This window comes from Solanum lycopersicum, chromosome 9 (assembly GCF_036512215.1).
Source record: "Solanum lycopersicum chromosome 9, SLM_r2.1".
Classification (NCBI taxonomy): Eukaryota; Viridiplantae; Streptophyta; class Magnoliopsida; order Solanales; family Solanaceae; genus Solanum; species Solanum lycopersicum.
In genome coordinates, this window is record NC_090808.1 from 1,378,235 (window position 1) to 1,405,182 (window position 26,948).

Here is a 26,948-nt window from a genome sequence, read left to right on the forward strand (position 1 = left end):
TCACTTGTCAATCTTTCAGAATATTTTCAAATTTTGTTAGCCTATCATCAACAACCTAGTGAATGATAATAGTATCTTATAATGCATTTGGACCATTAAACATGAATTTCGTGATATTTTAATTTTTTGTATGTGTTAATCCATAAATATTCTAAATAACGGCCTAAAATTATATGTGTCCGTCACAACCTAGTGAATGATAATGGTGGCTTATTATGGTGTCCACCTAAATTGAACAGAAAACTGAACTTCATTTCATCTGTTCTCTTCAGAGAAATGACTGAAAATTCTGTGGTTTTTCTCCATCTAGTCAGGATAATAACTGTTAATAAATTAACTACACTAGTAATACAAAACTCACCTTTATATAGGTGCAATTTTTTTATTTTTTTTTAAGATATAACATAAAACAACCTAGATGAGTATAGTAAAACTAAAGAACACAAATCCAAGTCAAGAATAGGGCTATAAATTAGTAAACCGACCCGAGGAACCTCTCCTTCTCCGACGACGTTTTTGCATGCGCCAGAACAAGATCAAGAGACCTAACAGTTATAGTGATAAAGTCTGTAAGATAAATGCTAAATTTTCGAATTCATCTAACGGTAACATATACACGAATGTACAACACTCACCTAAGATGGCAACAGTTGCAGGAACTAACCAGTGAGTAGCTACAAGCACAGGCATGTCAATCTGCAATGAAGTAAAATGAGACATTCTTATGTTCTGGTATTTGGACTGTTTAATTGAAGTTTGATAAAGAAGAGTATGAACTGTATGTTCAAACGATTGAAAAGTTATTTTCGTTCGAATATAAGTTATACCACTAATTGCAATTGAAAGATCAGTGAATATAGTCGTAAGATCAGTGAATATAGTCCCAAGAAACCAAGCTAAATGGGTATCCCGATAAGAAGACAAAGTCAAAACGGAAAGCAATTGAAATACTGAAAAAATTGTTATGATTCACTGACGAAATTTCAACTTTTCCCAGTGAACTTCATGTCCAAACTTTCTAAGAATGTGTATGTAGGTAGATATATTCCTTTCTTACAATCCTGCATCAGATACTTGCTTCCCTTTTTGAGCCGAGGGAAACAACCTCTCGACCTCATAAAAGATAGGGGTAAGATCTGCGTACATCCTACCCTTCCCAACCCCACTGTGGTATAACACTGGTTATGTTGTTTGTGTATGTAGTAGATATACTTCAACTACATTTGGACATGATTTGGTTGAAATTTGGAAAAAAAGAACAATATCCTAAATGACATAAATTTCACTAGGGAAAAAGGAAGAAACTTGAAATGGAGAAGTTGGAAGTGTGAAAAAAATTCTTAAAACATGTTTTTTCAAACTTCAATTTCTCTATTTCAAGTTGAAGTTGAAAAATGAATCAAATTTGATAGGCAAACTATTATTTGGAAAAAAATGCATGGACAAACGCCAAAGAGTCGAGTTTTAAAAACGAATGAAAAAGTTACTTACATCATCTCTGTAAAAGAAGCCCCAGTAGTTGTTTCCGGAAGAGTCGACAACCTTCTGAGTCGTGTTAGATGTTACTGTAACAGGTGTGTCTACTGTAGAATTTAAACCTCTACCCAAGTCGATGACATGATATCCAGGTAGCTTACGGTTCCTTCCTCTGACTTGTAAATTGTAACCCTTTGTTCCCCATACTTCAAACCTGGAGTCACGGCTGCATGTCAACTCCTTCCCAACAACTCTAGAATAGGTAGAGAAATTCACATCTGGTCTACGCGATGGTATCTGGTTCTTATCAGCATATAATGGTTTCTCCTGTCTAGCTGAATCTGAGAAAAGTATAGGATCTTTCATACTCCTGCTTGTAAAATCCAACATTTTCTTCAAGAGCCCATAACAATTGGTAACCATATGGCTGCTGTCCAAGCAGTTAGAGTCCCCATATACTGCAATTCGACCTCTGCCAACCTCCAAAAAACCAAGAATAGGTGTATCTGTCTGTATTCATTAAAATAAATTGCAAGTCAAATTGGCAGGTCAAACCACCACCTAAAGAACACTGAAGAAGTCAGAATATCATTAGCATAAGGGTTCTCACTGGAGTAAAATGGACTTATTCTCCATTACTACTTTGTGCCACATAAGGAAAGTGATACCAAAAATTTATTCATCAAAGATATTGACAAGTGAAGAACATTCTTACGCCATCCTCGCCTCACATTTCTGGAAACTCCATCTTCATTTTTAAGCAGAGGATTTTTTTAAAAGATAAATATGAAAAAGGAAAAAAGGCAACTTCACGGTGTATCATCTTTTAGTTAAGGATGTTATTATCAAAACAAGTAGTTGACTAGGAGAACCGCTATATCTCACTACAGAGTATACTCTTCCTCATGTTTCAATAGAGAGACGACAGACTTCAATATATTAGACCACCATATCTCCAATTTCTTTCAACTATTAGAGCCCCGTTGAGATGCTCAGTGTTCTGGAATAAGCAAAAGGAGGTCAACTCTCTACTTTTAGTAAAGATTTTTATGTTTATGAACTTAAAGAGGATCAGGAGGTGCCAAAATCAAATTATAAACAGCCTTCAACTCACCTTTGTCATGCCAGATAAAAGGATATTCTGAGTGGCCCCGCTCTCTGAGCTATCCATGAAGGGGAAGCTGTGCAAGTATCCACCTCTTGGAAACTTCAGAATATCAGTCCCAGATGCATACCGACTCTGTTCACCATTGAGGACAAAATCGCCATTCAGAATTTTATTCCCAAATGCAATCCCAAAGGAAGCCAAAAGATCATTTAAGGCAGGAACATTGGAACCTCCAGTAACTGGTGTCCACCAGCTACGTGTATTGTCATCAAAAAACCTCATCTTTACCATTGTGTCCACATTGTACCAGTCAGCAAATACAACTACACTTAGACCTGAATTAATGACATCATCTCTCAATTTCTTGATTTCTTCAGGGAAGTACTCATCCTCAAGATCCACCAGAAGGAGTGTACCGTACTGGCGAGCATCAAAGCATGTAAGAGGAGAGCCAAGAGTCTCAATATAGTATCCAGCATCTCGTAGCGTGTCAAACATTATGTGGAAATTCGTATGCAGATGATCCCCATGCCAGTCAAGAATGTCATTCCGAACATCTAAGGAGTCCCTTGGAATATAACCAGGCGGATACTTGATACTGTGAAATTGATCCCACAATATCCGCACAGATCTCGGTGGAGTAGGGACCACTTGCAATTTCAATCGAAGGACACATGTACTACTTCGACGGCCCTTCTCACCTGGAGCTGGTGGGCTGTAGACCTTGACAGTTACATTACCTTCAATTACCCCTGAAAATTGAGCCCCTTCTTCTTTGATTTGCATATGCAGTGCAAGATAGCCAGTCCAGGGCCAAATGACATCTGAATAAGTAAAATGGACGCTGAGAAGGTTGCCATCCTCACCAAAAGGATGCCATGTAGGTGGACTTTCAACATAACCAATTACAGCCATTCCATTTAGAATAGTGGCATTAAATATGACTGGCATGGCACCAGCATAAAGTGGTTGACGGCAAAATGGCCACGAGTAGGGGCAGTCAGTGTAATCAAGAACACCTGGGAAAATGCTTGCTCGAGGCTCATAGCTCATCAAAATTTCAAAGGACTCCAACCTGTCATTCAAGTTAAAGTTAGAAGAACATCAATGTGGATTGATTTGGTATTTCATTCTACAAGCATAAAGGAAGAACTCACAAATTAACCCTGCCTGCACCCTGCTCGTATATGTTGGGACCAGGAAGCTTTGCAGCCCCCTCAACCAGTGCTTGTTTGACACTAGCTGGATTCAGAATGTCCTTACGCTTGCTTTCAGGAATTACGCTAACAAGAAGGCATACTATACCAGCAACCACAGGACTCGCCACGCTGGTGCCAGATAAACTTTTACAACCTGTACTAATTTTGGATCCCATTATCTCGCGTCCATATGCAACAATATCAGGCTTTACACGACCATAACTGTCAAGGGAAAAGTCTGTGGTTACACACTATGAACTGGCTGGACAAGCATAAAATATTCCTATAATTAGGGGAAAAACTGTTTGTTTCTTTCATATTTAATATCTGTCTGAAGATGCAAGTATCATACATTATGAGACGGTTGCTAGAGATGGATGACTCAATCATGTCACAGATGAACCGGTTTGTACCGGTTTGTATATTTGAACTCATGAGGAGTGAAAGGGGACGAGGTACACCTTAAATCATATGGAAGGAAGTAATATTGAAAGACTTACAAGCTCTTGAAATCAATGCAGACTTAGCCTAAGAGAGGTCACATGGGAGAAAAAGATTTACTACAAATTAGTTTGAATATATTCTAGTAACGTTAATATGTTATTTTAGGTCCTAAGCATATCTTAACCTTATAAGAGATTCTTACACTAGTAGGAAATATAGAGAACTTGTAATACTTCACATTTTGATTTTTCTGGTCTAATGTTCGCAGACAAATTTAAATGGGGGACATGGTGAGTGAAAATTAATATAGCTGACCCCAACTTGTTTGGGAATGACGCATAGTTGTCATATTTAAATATCATCTTTCTCTTCTCTTTTTCTTTTTCTTTTTCCCCTTGGGAGAGATAAAATTTGCAGAAGCGGCAGTCTGCACTAATTGTCTTTATGTTCACCCTCAAGTCTTTTCCCATTTACCATCAAACAACTTCCCTTTTCTGAATTTGACCCAAAAACATCACAGACATGGATGCAGCGAGCTCATCGATGGCATGTCTGTTTAAGAAAAGATAATCTTCAGGAATAGGTAGTTCTATTATCTCCTTTCCCCATCTTCAGGAATAGGTAGTTCTTTTATCTCCTTTCCCCTTTAATGAGGCTTCCTCATCCATTCACCCCTAAACTCTATACCTGCTCATGTGTAGAATGGTTAAACTAATTCCAAGAGGGGCAGGGGATAATGCTACTCAAGAGCATAATATAGATAAACAAACAAGGGAGAAGTGATACCCATGAGGAAGCTCCCACGTACTCATGCCACGAGAAGAAAAAGAGGCTATATGATCACTGTAATCAATGCCACCAACACCAATAACATCACTTTGATCTGCTGGATTGTTTAGAGTACCATACAGTGGTCCGTCATTCCCAATAGCTGAAACCATGATGATGTTGTTTGCTGTAAGCTCCCAAACCTAAAATAGGTCACATGTCAACAATATAAAACTAAAGTTCCCATCCTTACTACTTATTCAGAATTCGTGCTGACAATAATGGTAAATTCAACAGTATCAGAGGCTTAACAACTCAGCCTCTCTAGCATGTTGCATGCTAAAGTAAAAATGTTACCCTCGTGCTTGAAACCTTCATGAACATGGTGCAGGTTTCAGCAATTAACAGATATGTGCACAGACCAGCTCAGGAAAAGTTCTACTCTGACTAGTGAAAGGGCCGAGCAGGGGAAGACAAAACAGTATTCACATATGCAATTTGTGGTTACATCAAAATAAATGGAAGCTAACTAAATACGAAGAGAAACTACAAATTCTTTTTTGATCTTTGTACTCCATACTTGAACTGTATGTCAACCAGCAGCGGAGACGCATCATCCACATGCTGACAGTTGGAACCAAATTACTAATAATCCTGAGACTACGAATGGTACAAGATCTTAAAGCAGGCAATCGTATTATTTATAACAATTCGTGCAACAACAGAAAAATGCATTTGTTGCCGGAGATGATACACGCCCCAAGCATCATACTGTTTTACAGGGCAGATTAAATTGGTAGTAGAAGAAATATTATAGTTGTTCAAAAGCCATAGGATATTGAAAAATATTGCAGCAAATTAAAATTTGAATTGTACAACGATTTTGAAACTATGTTCAGTTACTGATTTAAAGTCTTGATCGATGTGAGTGTGTATAAATTACTATAGAAGTGTGTCAAACATTTTCAGATGCCCCGAAATTATGAGTGCAGTATGTATTATGAAAAAGAGGGTAAAAAAAAAACTAAAAGCTCAATGACCTCACCTTTTCAACAAAAGGGAGATCTAAATAGTCAGGCCCACCAATACTCAAATTCAACACATCCATATTTGTTGCAATTGCATAATTGAATGCATCAAGAAACCATGATGTGTAAGAGACCTGCAATGAGCTGAACACACAATTATCATAACCTTGACAGGAATTTTCAAATTAATACAAGATGATCTATCTTTTTTCTTTTCAGGTGAATAATACAACAAGATCCATCTATTTTACCACTTTCAGAAGTATCTAGGACAAGCAAGTGAAAATAAAGTCATTATCATCTTGTATATGTGAGGAAAAGGAGTAAAGACTAAAGGTCTATCCTCAGCATTTCTTTATACAGAAACTCGATTTCAAAACACCTTATGGCAATATTAAACAAAGCCCAATAGAGTTGACCCTGAATTAAAACTATTACTCGGTCCAGGTCTGGCTGAACCAACTTCTTTCACTCCGGTAACAGATCCAGAGGAAGGACCCCAACATTTTGGAAGATATCTTGAGAAAAGAGGTTCTAGCACTGGTGTATCTTATATGTATCCAAGTAAGTTTATTTGAAGTACCCCAATGGTCTGACACCGTCTGACTTCCTGGGTTCCTTCACCAAAGTAGGTGAGATGTTTTATAGGGACTCCCTGTAGCGCTTGATTTTAAAATAACTCATGGTTCAGTGAGCATAGAGATCCATCCTTTTCTTTCCTTTTAGGTCTTTATTTTGTGTTCTATCCTTCCTAGCAGCGGTTCCGTCGATAGAAAAACTTCACCCATAGCTAACCTACAGAGCTTTACTTCAAGATAGCTCGGACAGACATACTTCTTCAAAAGAGTTGCTTGCCTTACACATCATCCACCAGCTCATCCACACCTAGGAGCATTTTCTAAAATTCTTTTATATTACTTATGGCAACAGATCGCAGAAAAAATACAAATCGATAATGAAAAAAAATGTTTTTCCATCATTAGAAAGCTGCTTAATACAAAGTTCATCTAGGAACTTGTAGCCCAAATACACTTTACACACTCTTCCTCCACGAGGAACCTTTTACACACCAAACCTTTCTCAAATACACTACTCTTGTGTTTAACCACTTTTTTTCTAAGCATGTGTATGTCACGCATCAGTAAGGCTGTGACATGTGAATCACTAATTTTCTAGCAATCCACTTCTGTCCCAAATATAAAAGGTCACTTCCAATAATCAAAACTGCAATTAAGACCATCAAATCACCAGAAAAAACTAACAACAAAAATCACCCAATTCACTTCACTTAATCAAAAGAATGATCTGAATGACGAAACCTATAAGATTTAATTATATGGCTAATACATTATTAACTCTAAAAAGTCATAGTAGCCTAATTGCAGTAATTTCATCCTTTTAGCTCCCAGGTTCGCTCCCAGGTTCCCAGAGATTCAGCTCTCAAATAAAACTACTTTTGGAAATCCTCAATTTTACCGGTAAAAAGAAAACTCTCCCCACAACTTTCATTACAGTTGGGGTATCTCAAGCCTTGCCCACTTCTGTTGAAATCATCAAACTAAAAAGTGAGCTGCAACTTTCAAGTTTACGAAATTTAATACAAGCTTCTAGGCGCTTCAGAAAAAGGGTGTGTACATTTCTAGGTCTTTCCAAGTTTCAGGAGTCAAAAGGCAACAAAGTTTGTCTTAGCTTGTTAAAGAGGGTGTTACCTTAACTGAAAGAGAAAGAAAAGTAAATGAGCCAGACAGTGTCTTGGTTTTGCAAATTAAATGACGATAAGTAATTTGCAAAAATGAGGCTTTCGTTTATACGTTTGGTTCAATTCAAATCTCACGACATGGAAGTTTCAACGAGACTTTGGTGCCTGAGTGATCTTTTAAATATCGACTACGACTGCAAGGATTTGTCTTATTATTATTCTTTTTTATTTATTTTTTTAACCAAAGGATTTGTCTTATTAGTTTGTCATCCACAACCTAATGTGACACCTTCAACGTGCAGATTGGGAGATATTTAGACAGTAGGGTCCGCTGTACATCTAGCAACTATACATTGAGAGGACTTGTTTTGTTTTTTTAATGACAAGGGAAATCCGCAGCTGCTACCCTTTGGTTGCGCACATGGTAAAACCCCTGCTCCTATGCAATAGCTCGGAAACCACATAGGAGAGGTAACCCGCACTAGGCAAGCCCGGTGTGACGAGCTCGACCCAGAAAGCAAACCCCTTACTTTCACTGGTAAGATGTTTCGAACTTGAGACCAACAACATGGAAGTCCCAAGCCCAAACCATCAGGCCACCCCGAAGGGTGAGAGGACTTACTTTTTAATCATAGGAAACCATTAGCACCAACAAGCTCCCATGATCATCAAACCAGGCTTATAAAATAAATAAATTATTGTTGTCAAGTCTCCACCTGCATACATGATGGAGTATATATGTATGCTTTTCTTTTAAAGAACTGGTCAGAATGTACAAAAGGACACCATTCCAGAATTGAATGGTCAAAAGATAAAATCCATTACCTGTGCATCTGTGAAAACACGGAAAGCATATATCTCTGTGTCAGGAGCAAAACCAAGACATTCTTCATCCTGACCAGCAATGACACCAGCCACAAACGTCCCATGTCCTAGATTGTCATTCAGTGTATCTTCATTGGTCCAATTTGTGCGTTCCTAAAATATATCAGGTATCAAGTCCAATGTATGTTAGTAATAGGGTCCCAAAGTCAACCCCCGTGTATGTTGATAATAAAGAAAAGACGGCACCCAAAGATGTACATTAAAACATATATAAAAAATGTATGTAAATGATTCCTCTCAAACAGCAATTAAAACAAAGCATTTCTTTCATATAAACAAATAAATAATGAATAAATAAAAAGAAAGCAAAATAAATACCTTAATATTGCGGAAATGAGGGTGATCTGACCGTATACCTGTGTCAAAAATAGCCATTTTAACTTTAGCACCAGTGTACCCTCTCGACCAAAGTGAATCTGCCCCAAAAAGGGATGTGACTTGAGATTTCTACAAAATGAAAATGCAAAGGATATATAATAAAGCTTGTCAAGACACAAATACTAAAGAAAAGCTTAATCTTAGTTTCTTTTAGAATTGCTGACAGAAACAAAAATCAAGTAAAATTCAACAAACTATTTTGTTACCATGATATCCAAATAAAAAGCATCAAATGGCTTAATCTTATTCCTTCTCCCTCCTACATCACCCAAAGGAGCACAAAAATCCCACAGGCCACATTATAGTTATTAAACAATTCGAGTTAGAGATAAATGTTTTTTTCAAGCAAGTATATATGGCTCAAATTTAATTTTCAACCTTCTTCTTAATGGAAGTACCTAACTTACCAGATAGATAACTTCCCCTAGCAACCACCTCATGTGAAAAGGTTTCCACATAGTAGGATAGGCACAAAGCAGTACACAACCGAAGCAACACCCAACATATAGCCACTGACAGAATACAATGCAGAGGACAATGATCTGTCTCTTATACTGCTTTATGCATGTTTTTCTAACAAGATATCTACTTGCATTTAAAACCTTAGTTTTTGCCCAGAAGTTCTTTCAAAGAGCCTAACTATAGAAAAAACAGCACGGTGAAGACTGTCAATAACATAGGTATGCAAAAACATGCACATAAAAAAGAGGACCAAATTTCCTTTTTTATAAATGAAACTGCAACATGTATCTTTGGAAGAAACAACTTTTCACCAAAGCAGCAGTTGTATATCAGTGGACATTCATATGCAGCTAAATAAGGCATCTATCCTTGAAAGACTCCAAAACACATTGTGACAAAAAAACTACTATAAGTATTAAATAGGATAAGCCAAAACATCATTAGAACAGGAATTTAAAGCAGAAGGCTCTAACAATTCACTTTCAGATGAATCTCTCCCCTTCTCACACCAAAAATAAATATTCACTGGTTGGTCTTCAGCAGAAAAACTCCAGAGAAATAATGAGGTGGACACATATACTGCTTTATTTCACATTTAATTTTTTTAAGACATCCTCAACACTTTTGACTACTGCAAGCACAGAGGTATAAAGCAACTAATGGTAGTCCAATTATTTTTTTTTCTGAAAAGCAATTACAATAGTATACAAGAGCAAACTATAAGTTTGTAATAATCTCCAGAATATACTTCCACTTCTCCAGAAAAAGTGAAGCTAAAAAAAACATACGAACTCTAACCCGAGGCATTGGGTTGCAGAACAGAGGAGAACTATGCTTACAAGATTCTATTGCAGCAATCACTTCAAACGACAACTCTTTATCTCTTAAATGCCTTCCATAAAAGTCGCTTAGGAAAACAAAAGTTCTCAGCCCTAAATTAATAATGCTTTCGACTTCAAAAATGATGCCAATTGTAGAAGAACAGATCCATAGTAAGACTCAAGAAAAGATAAAGATAACATTAACATATTTGAAGAGGAGATTAATTTCCTCAGATAATATACCATGCAACATGGTTTATCCCATCATATCTCAATCATGAGAAGTTCTACCAGATTATATTATAATACTGAGGACTCTAAATGGGGCAACATCAGAATTGCTCTACTGGTGACCTTTATGTAACGACTTCAAGGTGTAGGAAAAGCCTCTTTGCTGAAAATCAAGGAGAAAGCAGCGTACATATATGCTCCCTCTACCCCTGCATAAGTCAGGGAACACTTTGTGCATGGCTAAGCCCTTTAATGCAATGCTACAAACAAAGCTCAGTAAATTCACATGTAACAAAACACAATCTCATCAAAGTTGTACCTGCATCAGTAGTGCTCTTTTCCAACTAATCTTCATGTTACTTGTGTTGGCCACTGCATAGTTTTGATCTTCACTGAAGGACATAGCTGTAAAAATCTTCCCAGCCCTCTTATTCTCATTAATAAAAGCCCCAATCTTTTCATTCTTCTCTTCAAGAACTACCCTTTGATAGCTCAAATCCAAAGAAACATCCTTCACAAAATCCAAATTTCTGAAGTTTTCTAACAGAAGTTCTTTCACAGACTCCTCAATAGCCACCAATCCGAAGTCTGTAGGAAACCTTGCGGCAGGATTTTTTCTCTCAATCCATTCCCACCCCTTAAATTTCACATTGTCTTGCAGATAATTTTGGAGAACTTTAGCTTCTTTATACTGATGGAATCGAACAATATAGTTTCTACTATAGGATTGTTGCCTCCGCTGGTCTTGGTAGTCATGAGGGCCACCAGTAGTATATGGCTGGGATTCTGTTGACGTGGTCAATGCGATGGTTTGGTTTTGAGGACTCCTCAAGAGGTGAACGGAAATAGATGGATACAAGCGGAGGAGAGTATACGAGAGAAGAAGGGAGATAAGAGAGAACGTGAAGACTGATCTTTGAGGAGTTTGGGGCATGTTACAAGAATGAAATATCCCTCATCAAAGCACAGAGGGACGAATAGAGAATTTCCCTGTACCCAAACACAATCAAAACCCTCTTGTAGAATAGCAATTATGTGAGTCACAATTGTTCACTTTAATGGAGATCTACAGACCCCAATTGACTGAAACCTATAATCCTCTGCAAAAATTGGTCAGCTTCTAACTGACAGTAAAATGTCCACTTCAACAAGTAAATCACAGCTGTGTGATAAATGTAAGCTGCCTTCCCATCTAAAAAGGTTGATATTTTGATCTCTTTAAGGCTGCGGAGAAATAACACATTAACTTGGAACAATTTCAGCAAGGAAAATAAAAAAGGAGATGGTAATGAAATGCAAATTCAAAACCAAAGTAAGTAATTGAAAAGAAGAAACATAATTATGGCCATCAAGGGTATCTAGCTAACCTTTTTCATACATAAGTATATCTTCTTTTGAAACTGGTATAAGTATATCTTACCAACTTTGCTTTTGGGCATTGTCAAGCTACTAAATTCACTGATTAACATTTCTAAGAGGATGATTCAGCATAAATGTCTCCAATATTTCAAAATTTCACCAACATGTAAGGAGACAAATAGATTTACACCAAAATGACAGTGGGAGAAACCAAAGCCATAATATGAAATCTAATTTCACAAAATGTTTTGACTTCTTTATCAATGAAGTGGCCTCAAATAAGTTCATGAAGGTTCTAGCTTTGAGTCCAACATAAGGTAAAGAAACATCATTTCACAATGCAATCCATCATTAGACATATGGACTAGTTTTGGAAATCTAAGAGACCAACTACCAATTGAATCCCACTAAGTGAGGTCTAGGGAGGATAAAGTGTATGCAAATCTTACCTCTTCCCCCACAAGGTAGAGTGGCTATTTCTAAAATATCCTCGACTCAAGTGAAGCAAATCAAATAGTAACGGAAAAGAAAAAAACATCAGTGAAGAAAAACAGGACAACTAATAGAAAATTAGTGCGGAGCATTTATATGCATGGAATCATAACATCACCTAAGAGACCAAAATGTTCATAATAAGTTACTTGACATGTTTCGGCACCCCCAACTCTTGATACGATCGCTCTTCTAAGCTCTCACACACTCTCTCCTTCACTTTCAAAGGGCAAACGCGAATACTATACCCAATAATCAACTCATAAGTAATTACTCATACAAGAAGTGAAACCAGTACAAACAATTAAGCAAAGCAGCAACTTATGAATTCAAAGAGAACCCCTTACGTGTCATTCAACTATATCTCAATCCCACATGTTTTTTATTTGGAGTTTAGCTATATGAACTCTCCTCATCTATTTTCATTCCCAAAAGGTCAATATATGATTTCATTATCAAAAAGATCAAATTTTTATTTCACTCCCAAACACTAAATTTTCAAGCACAACACAAACTGATCAAGAGAACCCAAAAATAAAATCAAATTGAGATTCAAAGGGTGTCGAAGAAAACCTGAAAAAATGACATCCAGTTAGGTAACCAACAAAGTGGGACGATTGAAAACAAATCCGTTAGTATAGTAAATCAATCGATTTCAATTCCCTCAAGAATATAAAAGGTATGATTTTCCCGGTGACCTGAAACGGTGACGGAAAATTGAGAACCGGCAGAGTTAAGCGGTCGGAAAATGGGGATTTATTTGAATCTTGAATCACAGTTTTGCTCTTTGCTCTACTGTAGTTTTTTTATGCTGTATAAAAATTTCTTAAATTATTATAAGTTGAATTTCTACTAATATATATAATATTAAATTATATCTTTGATACGGTAATAATGAGTGTCTATTTGAATGAACGAATTTCAAGTTATTCTAAATTCAAATATCACAATATTTTTCTATAGTATAGTGTTGTTTAATCGCATAATGTCACATATTCATAAACATTATAGGGTACAAGGTAACGTATTATTAAAAAGTAAAATAAGTGATGAAATAAAATTATTAAATAATATGTAAAAATAAAATGAGAAGAAAACGTAAAGATAGTAATGTGGTCTCATCAAATTGGTCATTACACAAAATAGGTCATTTCGTAAATCTAAACGATACAATATTATAAAATTTAAATAGCAATTATCTCAAAAAAACACCATTTAAGCAAAGTATCAATCAACTAACTCGAATTTGTAATAAAAATGGAAGAAAAAAAAGTATCCTTTAAATTGTTTTAAAATTGCAATAAATATACATTAGATTTGATTTTGATCTAAAAATGTCCTTGTTTGCAAACTGATCCAATTATGTTAATTTTTTGTTGATGAATCTCTTTTTTGAATATGGTATCAGAAGTCAACTCGCTATTCTTTAAATTTGATTTATATGGAAAAAAAATAGAAGAACACATTTGATAATCATATATTATTATAAGTGAGAAGCTCCAAACTGTAAAGTTAGATTACCAATTTACCCCTATAAGTGAGAAGACTTTTGAATTTTGATTGGATATGAAAAAAGGCGACAAAAACTCGGTAAATTATATACTCATTTTGTATTCTTTTTCCATGTATATATTGTTATGATTAAAGTCTTAAAGAACGATGTGTATGCTGATTTTTTCTTTCATGTTTAGTTTTTTTTATATTTACTCTCTATTAGTCTTCTTTATTTTAGTTTTCTATAAAAAAAAAATATTGTCATAATATTTATTTGAGATTGTTCCATTTTAGTACTCATTACATACATGTTTTCGTTGAATTATAATCATCCTAATCAATTTATAAAATATTGCATGGGACAATCGTGCGAAGCACGTGTTCATAAACTAATATATATGTATATATATATAATTTATTTTTTACTCCCTCAAAAATAGTGAACTATATTTTGTGCATCACCTTAAAGTCTAGAAATATATAATTTAGTTCAATATAGTCTTCAGTCATAGCTCGGAAGGGGGTAAATAGACTTTCCACAAAGTTTGGGTATCTTATCGTAGTAAATTTGGTCATAATTAACACGTCATTTTAGTTACATTTTCTAATGAAATTAAAATAAGATTTGATATCAATCCTTAAAATTCAATAGACGACAAAAAATAATAATAACAATAATAATTACTTAGGTCACAAAATTTCTTATATAAACGGCCTCTGAGAGAGAAGCCGAATCAGCTTTGAGTTCTGTCAATTGAGCAAATCGCTTTCTCTCCCTCTTTCATCGGTACGTATATTTCTTATGCTATAATTCTACATTGTTCATAAAACTACAGTTCTAAACAAAAAATAATTATTATTATTGATCAATCATTAAATTAACCATAGATCTAAAAATCATTTTGTTTTATCATTTTGGTTCAAGTAGGACAAGTATATCAAATTATAATTTTTTGTAAAATAGCGAAATTGTTTTTACTTTATTACATACCTTTAGTTTTATCGTGAGTTATTATTGTTACAGGGAAGAAAGTTTTAAAAAGTATACGATTTAGGGAAATTATATTCTTTGTTTTAAAAGTGTTATATTTATAATTTTATCATTTGCATAAAAAATTTAGATATATCTTTCGATCGAAGGGGAAGATAAATTATTTTTTATTCTTTTAGAATTTTTAATGGAAACGGAAGATATATAGATGTATATTTAATCATTTCTCTCACATCAATATTTTTATTATTATTTTGATGATAAATTTGTGTTTATTAATTTTTTTAATTATTATTTTGATGATAAATTTTTGTTTAATATATAGATGTATATTTAATCATTTCTCTCACATCAATTTTTTTTATTTTGATGATAAATTTGTGTTTATTAATTATCATATCAATTTTTCTCTCTCTCATCTTCTTGTCAATTTTATCACATGTATGTGCCAATTTTATTACATATATACATGTACTCCCCCCTCAAAAAAAAAATAAATGTAAAAATTATTGTATGATAATAATTTATTTATAACAAAGTAATTTCATTAACCTTATATACCTCATGTATTTAGATATATATTATTTTATTTTCATTGAATTACTTAAAAATTATTTAATGTAAAATATAGCGTATAAGAATCTCGAAATAAAATATAAAATTATTTTATCACATATCTGATTATAGATATGAAGTAATCATGAATTATTTATTTCATTATTTTTATCATAATAATAATAATATAAGTTATCTTATATACATATAATAAAAAATTTATCCGAAAATAACTCATTCCTAATCGAATCATAATGATAATAGAGACCTTATTCACATATAATTTGTTTTGTTTACTCTTAAAAACTTCATTATAAACATAATTAATTCCACCCCACCCCCACCCGCAGTGCTTCCTTCCTACTGTGTTTTTCATCATTATCTATCATCAGCAATCCTTTAATTTTGATGTATTACTGAACTAGGTGTGTATTGTGTAAATATTCAACGCAGAATTATCAAGAAAGAAGAAGAAAGTAATTTAATTAAAGAAAAAGAGATAAAGATCGATTAAACTCCACCGCTTTTAGGTACCCAAGAACTGATTCTTTTTCATATTTTTTCTTATTTATTGTGGAAAAAGTGATTATGGGTGTTCAAATTTTTGGCTAATTCAACTTATTGATCATCTGGGTAAAGGTTATTTATCATAAAGATAGAGTCTTTTTGGAAATTGCTTCAAGCTGATCGGCTGTTCTTGAATTGCAGTGACTATGAATGGTTATATGATGCTTAAATCAGTTGGGAGTTTATGTGGGGTTGTTTTGTTTTACAGTTTTGGTGGTTGAAAAAATGTGTTTCTTTGCTAATTTTAGTGTTTTTGTTGTGATATAAGTTTGTATTGTCTGTTTGTTTGACTACATGATCAAATATGTTACACTATGATGACTTCACTTTGGAGGCTAAACTATGGAGGTATATTATGGTTAAATCACTTGAGGAGTTTTTCTGGGGTTCCTTTGTTTTCATTCTTTGTGGTTGAAACAATGTTTTTCTTTGCTGATCTTAGTGTTTTTGTAGTGCTATAAGCTTGCATTGTTTGTTTGTTTGTTTTACTGGATGATCAAACATATAACACTATGATGACTTAACATTGGAGGCTAAACTATGCATGTATATATTATGCTTAAATCAGTTGGGAGTTTTTCTGGGGTTGTTTTATTTTTCATTCTTTTTGGTTGAAACAATTGTATTTGGTTGATAATTTTAGTGTTTTTGTAGTGTTGTAAGTTTGTTTTATGTGTTTGATTTACCAAATGATCAAACATTCTCAAACACATGCCACTATGATGACTTCGCTTTGGAGGCTCTCCTTATTGCTAGTTAATTTGTTGTGACTAGTTTTTTGTCCTTCGATTTTTGTTACTGTAGTTCTAGTGTGGTATTATTTGGTTGTTGTAGTTACTGTTCAACATGCTTTGTTAGGCTTTTACATCCATTACTTCTTTTTCTGGATAGCTTTGGTCTGTTTTTTTGCTGAGCCGAGTGTCTGCATACTCTTTATCCCCCGAAACTCCATTCCGTGCGACTACACTGGGTATGTTGTTGCATATATGGATTCCATTACTCCAGAATTCCAAGAATTTGTTTCCATGGATCAATCAGTGAGTGGATTATGTAATAAAGTTGTGCTATTTATACCAGGAGAAGTTGGCTGATATAAGGCCCAATCAGTCAACTAAGTTTCAATCTGAAATAGTTGTAGTCTGCTTTATGAAACTTGTATATCCATTTTGCTTGTTCGAGTGTTTTGATCTAAATTTTGTTTAGATAAATGAAAATTCAATCTGCTTATGTCTTGGTGCATTTGAGAATGATAATGGGCTGTTAATAGTGAAGTGCTTATAATATTGGCAGGAAAACATATAGAACTGGCTTGGTGTTGTTTCATGGGAAACCGGGGGCAGAAAAGGACTGAAAATGTTGATGAACTGCCTGCCGATAAGCGACCCTGTAGCTCAACCAATGACAGGCCTAGTACTTCCAACTCAGTGATTCCTACTACAATGAGTTCCATACACGAAAGTCACCATGGTGATATAGACACATCTTCATCATCATCATCCACTTCAGGGTCAAGTGAAGGTGAAAAGGACTCTGCTTATGGATCTTATGAATCTGATAATACTTATAGGGACTATTACAGGCAGCAATTGATGGGCAATCAGAGCAAATTCAATGGAGTTTTGGAAAGTTTGAGAAAAGAATCTGAAGAATCAGCACTGTTGGCTGCTCTTACGGAACTATGTGATTTGTTATCGTTTTCTCCTGATAGTTCGATGTCGAACGTAATGGCAGATTTATTTTCTCCCGTTCTTGTTAGATTGGCTAGATATGAGAGCAATTCTGAAATAATGCTATTAGCAATCAGGGCAATGACTTATTTATGTGAAGTTCATCCCCGTTCTTCGGCCTCCCTTGCCAATCATGACGCAGTTCCTGCCCTTTGCCAAAGACTAATGGCCATTGAGTTTTTGGATGTGGCTGAACAGGTATAATGAAATTGTTTATCAATAATTCTTTTTTTTTTTTTGTGTTAAATTAAAGAGTGGAAGGCTTTTTAGATGTTTTCCTGCAAAAAAAATTTCTTGAGTTATGCTGTGAGTAATGTTTTTCCTCTTCAACTTAGTGTTTGCAAGCACTAGAGAAAATCTCGCGGGAGCAACCTATAGTGTGTTTGCAGTCTGGGGCTATAATGGCCATTTTACGTTACATTGATTTCTTTTCGACAAGTGAGCAGGTAAAGCAATAACATTAACAATCTGCTATAATAAACTGATGATATTGAGGTTGAAATGTTTATTTTCTTCCATTTGTTTCTTTTATCTGTTGCAGAGGAAGGCACTGTTGACAGTCGTAAATATTTGTAAAAAGCTTCCCTCCGGATGTCCTCCACCTTTAATGGAGGCGGTTCCCGTTTTGTGCGATCTTCTTCTATATGAGGATAGACAGGTATAATTTCTGGAAAGTTGTTCCTGGACTGATCCCTTGTAATTATTCTGTGTTACACTGTTATAACATTGAAATGGTTTCTTCATCTTTCAGCTTGTTGAGAGCGTAGCAACTTGTTTGATTAGAATAGTCGAGCAGGCATCCCATTCTTCAGAGATGCTGGACCAACTGTGTAATCACAGGCTAGTTCAGCAAGTCACACATCTCATAGAGTTGAATGGAAGAACAACAGTTAGCCAATCAGTTTATGTTGTAAGATCTTGAAGTGTATTTTAGTTGCTGACATCAGATATGAATATTCCTATTCTACATTCTTAAGTTTCTTGGTTTATACGTAATTTTTTTCCTTCATGTTAGGGTTTAATTGGGTTACTTGTCAAACTGGCTGCTGGCTCTATTGTTGCTGTCAAGACTCTCTTTGAACGTAACATCAGCCACATATTAAAGGACATTTTATCCACTCATGACTTCTCACATGGGGTGCCTTCTACTCTGATTGTTGATGGGCATTATAATCAGGTGCTTTATAAAGTTCTCTTACTCTTTGAATTGTTGATTGTGATGTTTGTTTAGATGAAACTATGTCGCAGCTATATATGATAAGGGAGTTGTAGCATACAATTGACCCCAACAATAATAATATACTTAGTATAACCCCACAAGTGGGATTTGGGGAGGGTAAAATTGTAACACAGACCTTAACCCGTACCTTTGTGGGCATAAAGTTGACCCCAGAAAATAGAAAAGAGATTAAAGTGGAGTGAGAAGTGTCGAGACGAAAATTGTACATAAGCTTCTCAAAATTGCTGCTCTCTGTCTCGTTTTGCCAAATAATATAAATGCAATAATGCATTGATATCTTTCTCAAACATTTTGGTCCCAATCATAAGAACTGTTGGCTTAAGCTCCATAGAATAGTGGATGTTGAAAAAGGAGAGACCCAAATTTAGAGAATTAAGTCTGCCCTAGGATTTTCAGCAATGGGTCAAGAAAAGCCATTTAAGTGGTGCTCTTGGGGCTCTAACTTGGGACCTCATATAAACCTCGAACCCCCCTGGCAATTGCATTGGAGATATTACTTGTGTCAAGAAGTTGATATCATATACATATTTTAATTTTTTTTTTAAATGTAGTTTACCTATACAAAGTGATTTTTTTTCCAACAAATGGGGTTTCATTTGAGCACCCTAAGACCAGTTAGGTCTGCTCCTACATACAAAGGTCATATGATTGGCTCAGTTTGAAGAAGATGTCATGCGATTTTTCTTTTGATTATTCATAGTTCTTGATATGTTATTTGCTTACATTCGGTACTTCTGAACTAGTTATACTTTTTGAGATTGTTGTCAACTTTGACAGACAGTTCTCTGTTGCCTGGTAGTTTGAGGAAAGATACCAAAGTAATATTAGTTTAGTCGAGCATGGACTTTGTGCTTTCTTTATTGACTTGTGTACATGCACTTGCTTGGGTTTTACTTGTCACGAGTTGGAAAAAGAGGGACCAATGAGGTCATGCTGTATTTCTTGAATGATATTTAGGTCTTCTTTTTTTATGTGGAAAATAAGTGATCCGTCTTTGCTTCATTCAGTTTTAGTATGGAACTCATGTATTGCTATTAGAGGAGCTACTTGGTGTTCTCGTTGGAATAGATAGAATGTGGAAGTACGGTGAAATCATGATGAAAACTTATTATTATTCAAGTGTAAATGATCTGGACCAACCACTTGATAACCAAGTTTGCGGCAGCTAAGAGCTACAGTTAGATTTAGGGTTGAAGAGAACCATTTCTTCATTTGAAAGAGAAGGAAGAATAGTAGGAGTATGAATTAATATAAGGCAGTGTAGAGGAATACCATCATAAATTTGATGTGCAAGTCTTGACTTGGAATTATTGAGTAGAGGAAAACCACCATAAATTTGATGTGCAATTCTTGATTTGCTTATAAGTTATTATAATTTTATCGATACGGGGAAAGATCCCATATAACAAGAGGTATAGCAAAAGTAGAGAATCCTCTGCTCAAAACCTCATGGGTGAACCAAAAGACATCTAAAATACGAGGCTATTCCACAGAAGTATGAATCAAGCTCCTTCCCTTCAAAAGATCTGTTATTTCCTCCTCCATTCCTATGCTTAATGAATGAAGTAGCTTTTCTTACCTTTTAGTTGCAGGACTTTCCGAGAGGGAAATAGGAAAGAGATGGTTGAAAGGTGGCTGAAAACCGAAAAAGAAAAATCATGTCAAATGAATAGAAGTTATATAGATTTTTCCATATAAAATGTTGTAAATCATGCATCTAATTGTTTAAACAAAAAATTAGCCTACAGTGGTAGGATCATCAACAGTTCATCATTTTGCCTCCTTTCAAGCAATGTTGAGCTTTGCTTGCAATTAGGGGTCTCAAATGGGCGAGTTGAGTTGAAATTGGAGATATTAAAATGGGTTGAAATAGAAATTGGATTGGGTCCTAGCTCGCCCAAGTTTACTTTGGGCTAGCTTAAACACGGGTTGGGATTTGACCCACTTAATCTCAATAATTTTAATATATTATTATTTAAGTTTTATAACCACAATTTTAATTTGAACTGAAGTTAAAAAAGAAGTTACAAATGGATAGATAAATCTTAAAAGATATAAAATAGATAGTAATTGATACCTTCAATATATAGGAACATATATTACATTACACCAATGCATATAAAGAGTCTTAAAATGGGTTGAAATTGGAGATTACAATGTGGGACTTTTACTCACTCTAATAAAATAATGTATGAGTAGGATTTTAATTTATGAAATGGTCATATCTTGTTAGATGGTATGATTGTACATGTGATGACTTCTGAAGGAAAAGAGTTGTATTGTCTTTGTCCTCAGGTAGATGAAGTTCTCAAGTTGTTAAATCAACTTCTTCCTCCCATATCCAGAGAGCAGAATATCAAACTAGCAGCAGACAAGGAAGATTTCCTCGTCAACAATCCGGATCTTCTGGAGGAATTTGGATTTCATTTACTTCCTGTGCTGATCCAGGTGGTTATTCTTATTTGTGGTTATATAAATTACCTTGCTCTAGCTTCCCCTGACTCTTCTTTAATCGTTAAACAGGTGGTCAATTCTGGCATGAGTTTAAATGCATTGTTTGGCTGTCTCTCTGTCATCAATAAGTTGGTTTATTTCAGCAAATCTGACAGGCTTGAATTTCTTCAAAATACTAACATTTCAAGGTGAGATGCTTTTGCTTACTCCATGTTTTAAGCAAAAATTAGTATCTTCTTCAATTAGTCTAAATCAACTTCTCTGTATCTTACAGCTTCTTAGCAGGAGTTTTTACTCGCAGAGATCCTCATGTTCTGATATTAGCCCTTCAAATTGTTGATAAGCTATTAGAGAAGCTCTCTCATATTTTCTTGGACTCATTTGTTAAGGAAGGTGTTCTTTTTGCTGTTGATGCACTTCTTTCCCTGCAAAAATGTTCGCAGTCTCTGTTTTCGACCAATGGTGTTCAAGCATCAGATGAAACCAGCCAAGGATCAGCACCACCTACTGCAGTAAATTGTCTTTGTTTTGCTTCTGATGCTCTTAAGTCTCCAACAGGACCAGAATCAAGGACTTGCAAGATAGAGAAAGAGACTGTCCAAAGTCTTGCTAGGCATATAAAGACCAATTACTTTGCAACAGACTCAATGAACTCCAGATTAGGAATAACCGATGTTCTTCAGAAGCTCAAGACTCTTTCGTCTCAGTTAACTGATCTGGTTCACAAATTTAGTAGCAGCATTGCTCCTCCTCAAGAGAAAGAAGACTTTTACCCTGTTTTGCATCAAATTATGTTAGAGTTAAATGGAAATAATGCCATTTCTACGTTCGAGTTCATTGAGAGTGGAGTTGTGAAGTCTCTAGTAAATTACCTCTCCAATGGCCAATACTTGGGAAAAAAGGTAGATGGTGATGTCTCAGTAAATCAGCTGTATATTATAGAAAAGAGATTTGAGCTGTTTGGTAGATTACTTTTGGATAACTCTGGCCCGCTTGTGGAGAACTCCACTTTTCTAGCTTTGATAAGGAGATTGCATAGTGCACTTTGCTCTGTTGAGAACTTCCCAGTCATCTTGAGTCATGCATCTAAGCTACGAAACTCATATGCTACAATCCCATATGAGCATTGTACGCCATATCCTTGTCTGAAGGTCCAGTTTGTGAAGGGAGAGGGGGAGTCATCACTTGTTGATTATCCGGAGAGTGTTGTGAGCGTAGATCCCTTTTCACTGTTGGAAACAATTGAGGGATACCTGTGGCCAAAAGTGAGTAAAAAGAAAAGTGAAAAGTTGAATCCACCCACTCTGGATTTGGAGGAAGAGTCACCATCTCGTGCATCACAAGATGTAAGCACGTCTCAAGGTAAAAATCCAGGACCCATGGAATCGGACACCACTTCAACAGATTCTCATGAAACACAGGTTGGTTTATAAATTTTTTCCTTTTTTCTACTAGTTGTTCCTCAATCTGTTATGTTTTAGACTTTTTATTTAGTGGCAATGAGCTTCCTCATCCAAAGTTCCTGTGGTTCTCTTTCAGGTTGTGAAGAATAACTTGCAATTATTTGCTGAAGTGGAAACTGTGGATGTAGAACAAACAAAGAGTGTCCCAATGGATATTTCAGATGTTAATGCAGTAAGTCTTTTCCTTCGCTAACAGTTTTAACAAGCTATATCTTATGTATTTTTGAGTATGTCCTCAATTCTTGCTTTGCGATGGGTGACATTGTTATATCTTTTAAATGATTTTGTATTATGTTTTGAATAGCTACAGGATCTTAATTGACCGTCTCAAATCAACCCGATACTCTGAATTCTGTCATATCCCTGATATTATGTTTGTGCTGATGCCTTACAGGAGTTATTGAAGAAAGGAAGACTGAATTCATCTGAAGATGATAGTAGTACAAGTTTGGAATGTACTGGATGTTGTGATGATGAAAATGTTGCACCTAAATTGATATTCTACCTGGAGGGACAGAAGTTGAACCACAACTTGACCCTATATCAAACTCTACTCCTGCGGCAGATTAAAGCAGAGAATGACATCACTACTAATTCAAGCGTGTGGAGTCAAGTACACAGGGTGACCTACAGAAGATTTGTGAGACATAAACCAGGATGTCCTCAGAGTTGCAAACATGCTGTACATTCTACGTCATCTGAGAAATCTACAGCATGGTGGCAGTTCACCCCATCTTTCTCTAGCATGTTCGGTTCTGAAATGGTTGATCTTGAGAAATCAAGTCCAACTTATGATATCTTATTTCTTCTTAGAAGCTTGGAAGGTTTGAACAGGTTCAGTATTCATCTTGGGTCTCGAACAAAACTATATGCTTTTGCTGAAGGAAAGACTACCAATTTTGGTGATCTTAAGGTTACAAATTCTGATCTCCCTCAGAATGAATTTGCAAGCACTAAATTGACAGAAAAAATAGAACTGCAAATGAGGAGTCCCTTTTCTGTTTCCATAGGTGGTTTGCCACCTTGGTGTGAACAATTGGTTAATACATGCCCCTTTTTGTTTGGTTTCGAAGCAAGATGCAAGTATTTCCGCCTTGCTGCATTTGGTCGACAGCCAATTCAGCCTGAATCATCGTCTCATAATACAGCTACAGGTGTGAGTGGTAGGCACCAAAACAGTAGTGTTTTACGCCGGAAAAAATTCTTAGTTCATCGAAGTAGAATTTTGGATTCTGCTAGGCAGATGATGGACCTCCATGCCAATCAGAAGGTTGTCATTGAGGTGGAATATAATGATGAGGTTGGTACTGGTCTTGGTCCGACGCTAGAATTTTTCACCTTTGTCAGTCATGAGTTCCAGAAGATTGGGCTAGGGATGTGGAGAGGTGATTACTTGGCTCATGCCAGCATGAGTGTAGAGGAGGAATCTGGAATTATTTTCTCTCCTTTTGGTCTGTTCCCCCGCCCATGGTCACCTTCACCCCATTCATTAAATGGCCTAGAGTTCTCTGAAGTGCTGAAAAAGTTTGTGCTTCTGGGCCAGATAGTTGCAAAGTCTCTTCAAGATGGCAGGGTTCTAGATCTTCGGTTATCCAGAGCATTTTACAAGCTTCTTCTTGGGAAGGTATGCTCCATGTTTTAGTAGACATCCTTGTTAGTTCTAGTTCTTGAGCTCTCCTTATGTTCTCTTCTTTTTGTAGGAACTCACTGTGTATGACATCCAGTCATTTGACCCTGAACTTGGTGGAGTTCTCCTAGAATTTCAGGCTCTTGTTGAAAGAAAAAGACATCTGGAATCACATCCTGAGGGAAAATCATCGTTAGACCTAGAACTTAATTTCCGGAATACAAAAATTGGTGATCTTTGTCTTGACTATACTCTTCCTGGCTATCCAGATTATGTCCTTAGTTCTGCATCTGATGCAAAAACGGTTAGCACTCCACAAGTTGATCCCTGATATTTTTTGAGATTCTAACAGGCTAATCATTGAAGCTGATGACTTGTTTCTAGGTTGACTCCTCTAACTTAGAGGAATATGTTTTACTTGTTGTGGATGCTACTCTGAATTCTGGAATTTTAAGACAAATTGGAGCATTCAAGTCGGGCTTTGATCAGGTCCGTCTCCATCAGTAACCTTTCAGTATAAACTGTTGAATTAATAGTCCTTCAACTATAGTTTGCATAAGTTTCAGTTTATGATCAACTTCTATTTCTGTTCGATCTGCTTACTATTCAATTGACATTTGGATGCAAGAGAATTCTCCCTGGAAGAAGTAATTCCAGAAATTTATGGGAGAGGCCATATAGGTTTTTATCATGCCTTAAGATTTGCAGGTTATTTGAGATAATTTTCATCTGGTACACTAACAACACAGTCAAATTCATCATGTGGTGATCCCCAATATTTAACTTCCATCTGTATTTGAAATACTATACCGCTGTTATTTCTTCTTATAAAAATGGCAGAATTTTGGACCTACTTCATCAAATCAAATAATTTAGTAGGAATTCTAAATGCGGTTCGGTTACTCATTTGTTCTGTCTTTCATCTTCAATGTTGTTGATTCCTCAGGTTTTCCCCATCAGACATCTTCAGGTTTTCACTGAAGATGAATTAGAGAGACTATTGTGCGGAGAGTGTGGATTCTGGAACGTAAGTTGTGTTTTCTGAGCTGCTGATGGGTATTACTTAAAGATTGATCTCCTGTTTTTTTTCTAAAAGAAAACGATTGTTGTTGTTTTGGGCAGTCCAATGAGCTTCTGGATCACATCAAGTTTGACCATGGGTACACTGCCAACAGTCCTCCAGTTTTAAATGTTCGTACAGTCCTATCTTCTTAGATTTTTATTCGTTAATGGAACCAATTGCTAACTAATGACAATTGACTTCCTGCAAATCTGTAGTTACTTGAAATTATGAAGGAATTTGACAGCAAGCAACAGAGAGCATTCCTGCAGTTTGTCACTGGTGCACCTAGACTGCCTCCAGGGGGTCTGGCATCTCTTAGCCCAAAGTTAACAATCGTTCGGAAGGTACTTCCAGTAGATTTCCTGTGTGCTTGAATAGTCAAAACAAAAAGATGTTCGCATCATAATGTTACTTCCTGCTCTAATGTCTAGCTATTATGGTTTGTCGCAGAGTTGCAGTGTTTGGGTCGACGCTGACCTACCTAGTGTGATGACATGTGCAAATTATCTCAAGCTACCACCATACTCTTCAAAAGTCAGTTCCTTTCTCTTTCACTCCCTTGTGTGAGATATCTTCTCTTTATTATTCGACAAAAGAAATAACTCCTTTTTTCCGTTAAATTTCGCAGGAGAAAATGAAGGAAAAGCTGTTATATGCCATAACGGAAGGACAAGGCTCATTCCATCTTTCATAGGTTCCCTGGCTTGATCAATCAGGTACACATAGCTTGTGAATAGTAATAGTTCAGAGTAGGTGGTGGCTTAGAAGATCGTTGCAGCGGGTGGTTTCGTGGCGTTGAAGTAGAGCTGGTTACTGCTGCTGGCCTGACTTAAACTTGGTGGTTGTGCAAACAATGGTTTGTTAGTTATTAGTATAAAAATTATAAGTAGAGATAGTCCAGTTCTTGAAGGAGAATTATACAGTGAAAAGTACTTTTGGGGTAAGGGGGTTAAAGTTTGGTTTAATTTAGTTGTTGGTAAACTATGTACAGTAAACAATTATGGACACATATATTTCTATCAAGGTCAGTTTGAATCATATATCAAGAGTCTCTTTCAACCTCTTAAACTTAGTTTTAGCTTGCTACAATTAATTCACTTATCTTATTTTCCTTTTTAGTTTATTTTTTCAAAAAAAAGAAAATCACTTTTCACATTTATATGTAATACTCTCATTTACTCAAATCTCTTAAATAGTCCAAAAAGTTCATATTGAAAGTATTATTCACCCACACACCAAAAAGAACAAAGAAAAAAGAAGAAAATTATAAACACCCCTAAAATTTTAGCAAAAAAAAAAATTAGGCCATCTTAATAATCCAAAAAATGTCTTAAATGTAGATGGCACCTTCCATCCACACTCTAAAAAGAACAAAAAGATATGAAAACATCCCATTCTTCTAGATATTTCTTTTCAT

At 35.6% G+C, this 26,948-nt stretch overlaps 2 protein-coding genes across 6 annotated transcripts; one reads left to right on the forward strand and one right to left on the reverse strand.

Moving 5' to 3' along the window:
- Positions 1-231: 231 nt before the first annotated feature.
- Positions 232-13,183, reverse strand: LOC101247955 (subtilisin-like protease SBT6.1). Of its 2 annotated transcripts, none has more exons than XM_004246875.4 (11): positions 12,924-13,183; positions 10,819-11,723; positions 8,926-9,054; positions 8,548-8,700; positions 6,041-6,157; positions 5,014-5,198; positions 3,742-4,005; positions 2,591-3,659; positions 1,492-1,986; positions 636-696; positions 232-545 (listed from the first exon to the last, which is right to left on the reverse strand). In XM_004246875.4, the coding sequence occupies exons 2-11, from the start codon at positions 11,431-11,433 to the stop codon at positions 466-468; spliced, it is 3,168 nt and encodes a 1,055-aa protein (XP_004246923.2). In that variant the 5' UTR covers positions 11,434-11,723; positions 12,924-13,183; the 3' UTR covers positions 232-465. The 2 variants fall into 2 exon arrangements, with proteins under 2 accessions (XP_004246923.2, XP_019071297.2); XM_019215752.3 differs by having other exon boundaries at positions 6,041-6,167.
- A 1,331-nt stretch (positions 13,184-14,514) lies between these two features.
- On the forward strand, positions 14,515-26,599 carry LOC101257890 (E3 ubiquitin-protein ligase UPL4). 4 transcript variants are annotated; one of them, XM_026033037.2, is made up of 19 exons: positions 14,558-14,631; positions 15,844-15,920; positions 17,248-17,882; positions 18,020-18,130; positions 18,226-18,342; positions 18,436-18,594; positions 18,700-18,861; positions 21,220-21,372; positions 21,448-21,566; positions 21,653-22,799; positions 22,918-23,013; positions 23,236-24,465; positions 24,542-24,772; positions 24,853-24,957; positions 25,415-25,495; positions 25,591-25,659; positions 25,747-25,875; positions 25,982-26,065; positions 26,160-26,599. In XM_026033037.2, exons 3-19 carry the CDS (start codon positions 17,280-17,282, stop codon positions 26,223-26,225), a joined length of 4,662 nt encoding a protein of 1,553 aa, XP_025888822.2. In that variant the 5' UTR covers positions 14,558-14,631; positions 15,844-15,920; positions 17,248-17,279; the 3' UTR covers positions 26,226-26,599. The 4 variants fall into 4 exon arrangements, with proteins under 4 accessions (XP_025888823.2, XP_025888822.2, XP_069145329.1 ...); XM_069289228.1 differs by having other exon boundaries at positions 14,586-14,631; positions 15,816-15,920; XM_026033038.2 differs by lacking the exon at positions 15,844-15,920 and having other exon boundaries at positions 14,515-14,631.
- Positions 26,600-26,948: the final 349 nt, after the last annotated feature.

Excerpts from the sequence above, each read along its gene's own strand:
- LOC101257890 (XM_026033038.2), top strand. The coding sequence starts at position 17,280 with ATGGGAAACCGGGGGCAGAAAAGGACTGAAAATGTTGATGAACTGCCT. Across the intron at positions 17,883-18,019 it reads TTTTGGATGTGGCTGAACAG|TGTTTGCAAGCACTAGAGAA; the intron begins GTATAATGAAAT and ends TCTTCAACTTAG. Across the intron at positions 18,131-18,225 it reads TCTTTTCGACAAGTGAGCAG|AGGAAGGCACTGTTGACAGT; the intron begins GTAAAGCAATAA and ends TATCTGTTGCAG.
- LOC101247955 (XM_004246875.4), bottom strand. The coding sequence starts at position 11,433 with ATGCCCCAAACTCCTCAAAGATCAGTCTTCACGTTCTCTCTTATCTCC. Across the intron at positions 9,055-10,818 it reads AAAGAGCACTACTGATGCAG|AAATCTCAAGTCACATCCCT; the intron begins GTACAACTTTGA and ends TTCATTTTGTAG. Across the intron at positions 1,987-2,590 it reads TTTTATCTGGCATGACAAAG|ACAGATACACCTATTCTTGG; the intron begins GTGAGTTGAAGG and ends TAATGAATACAG.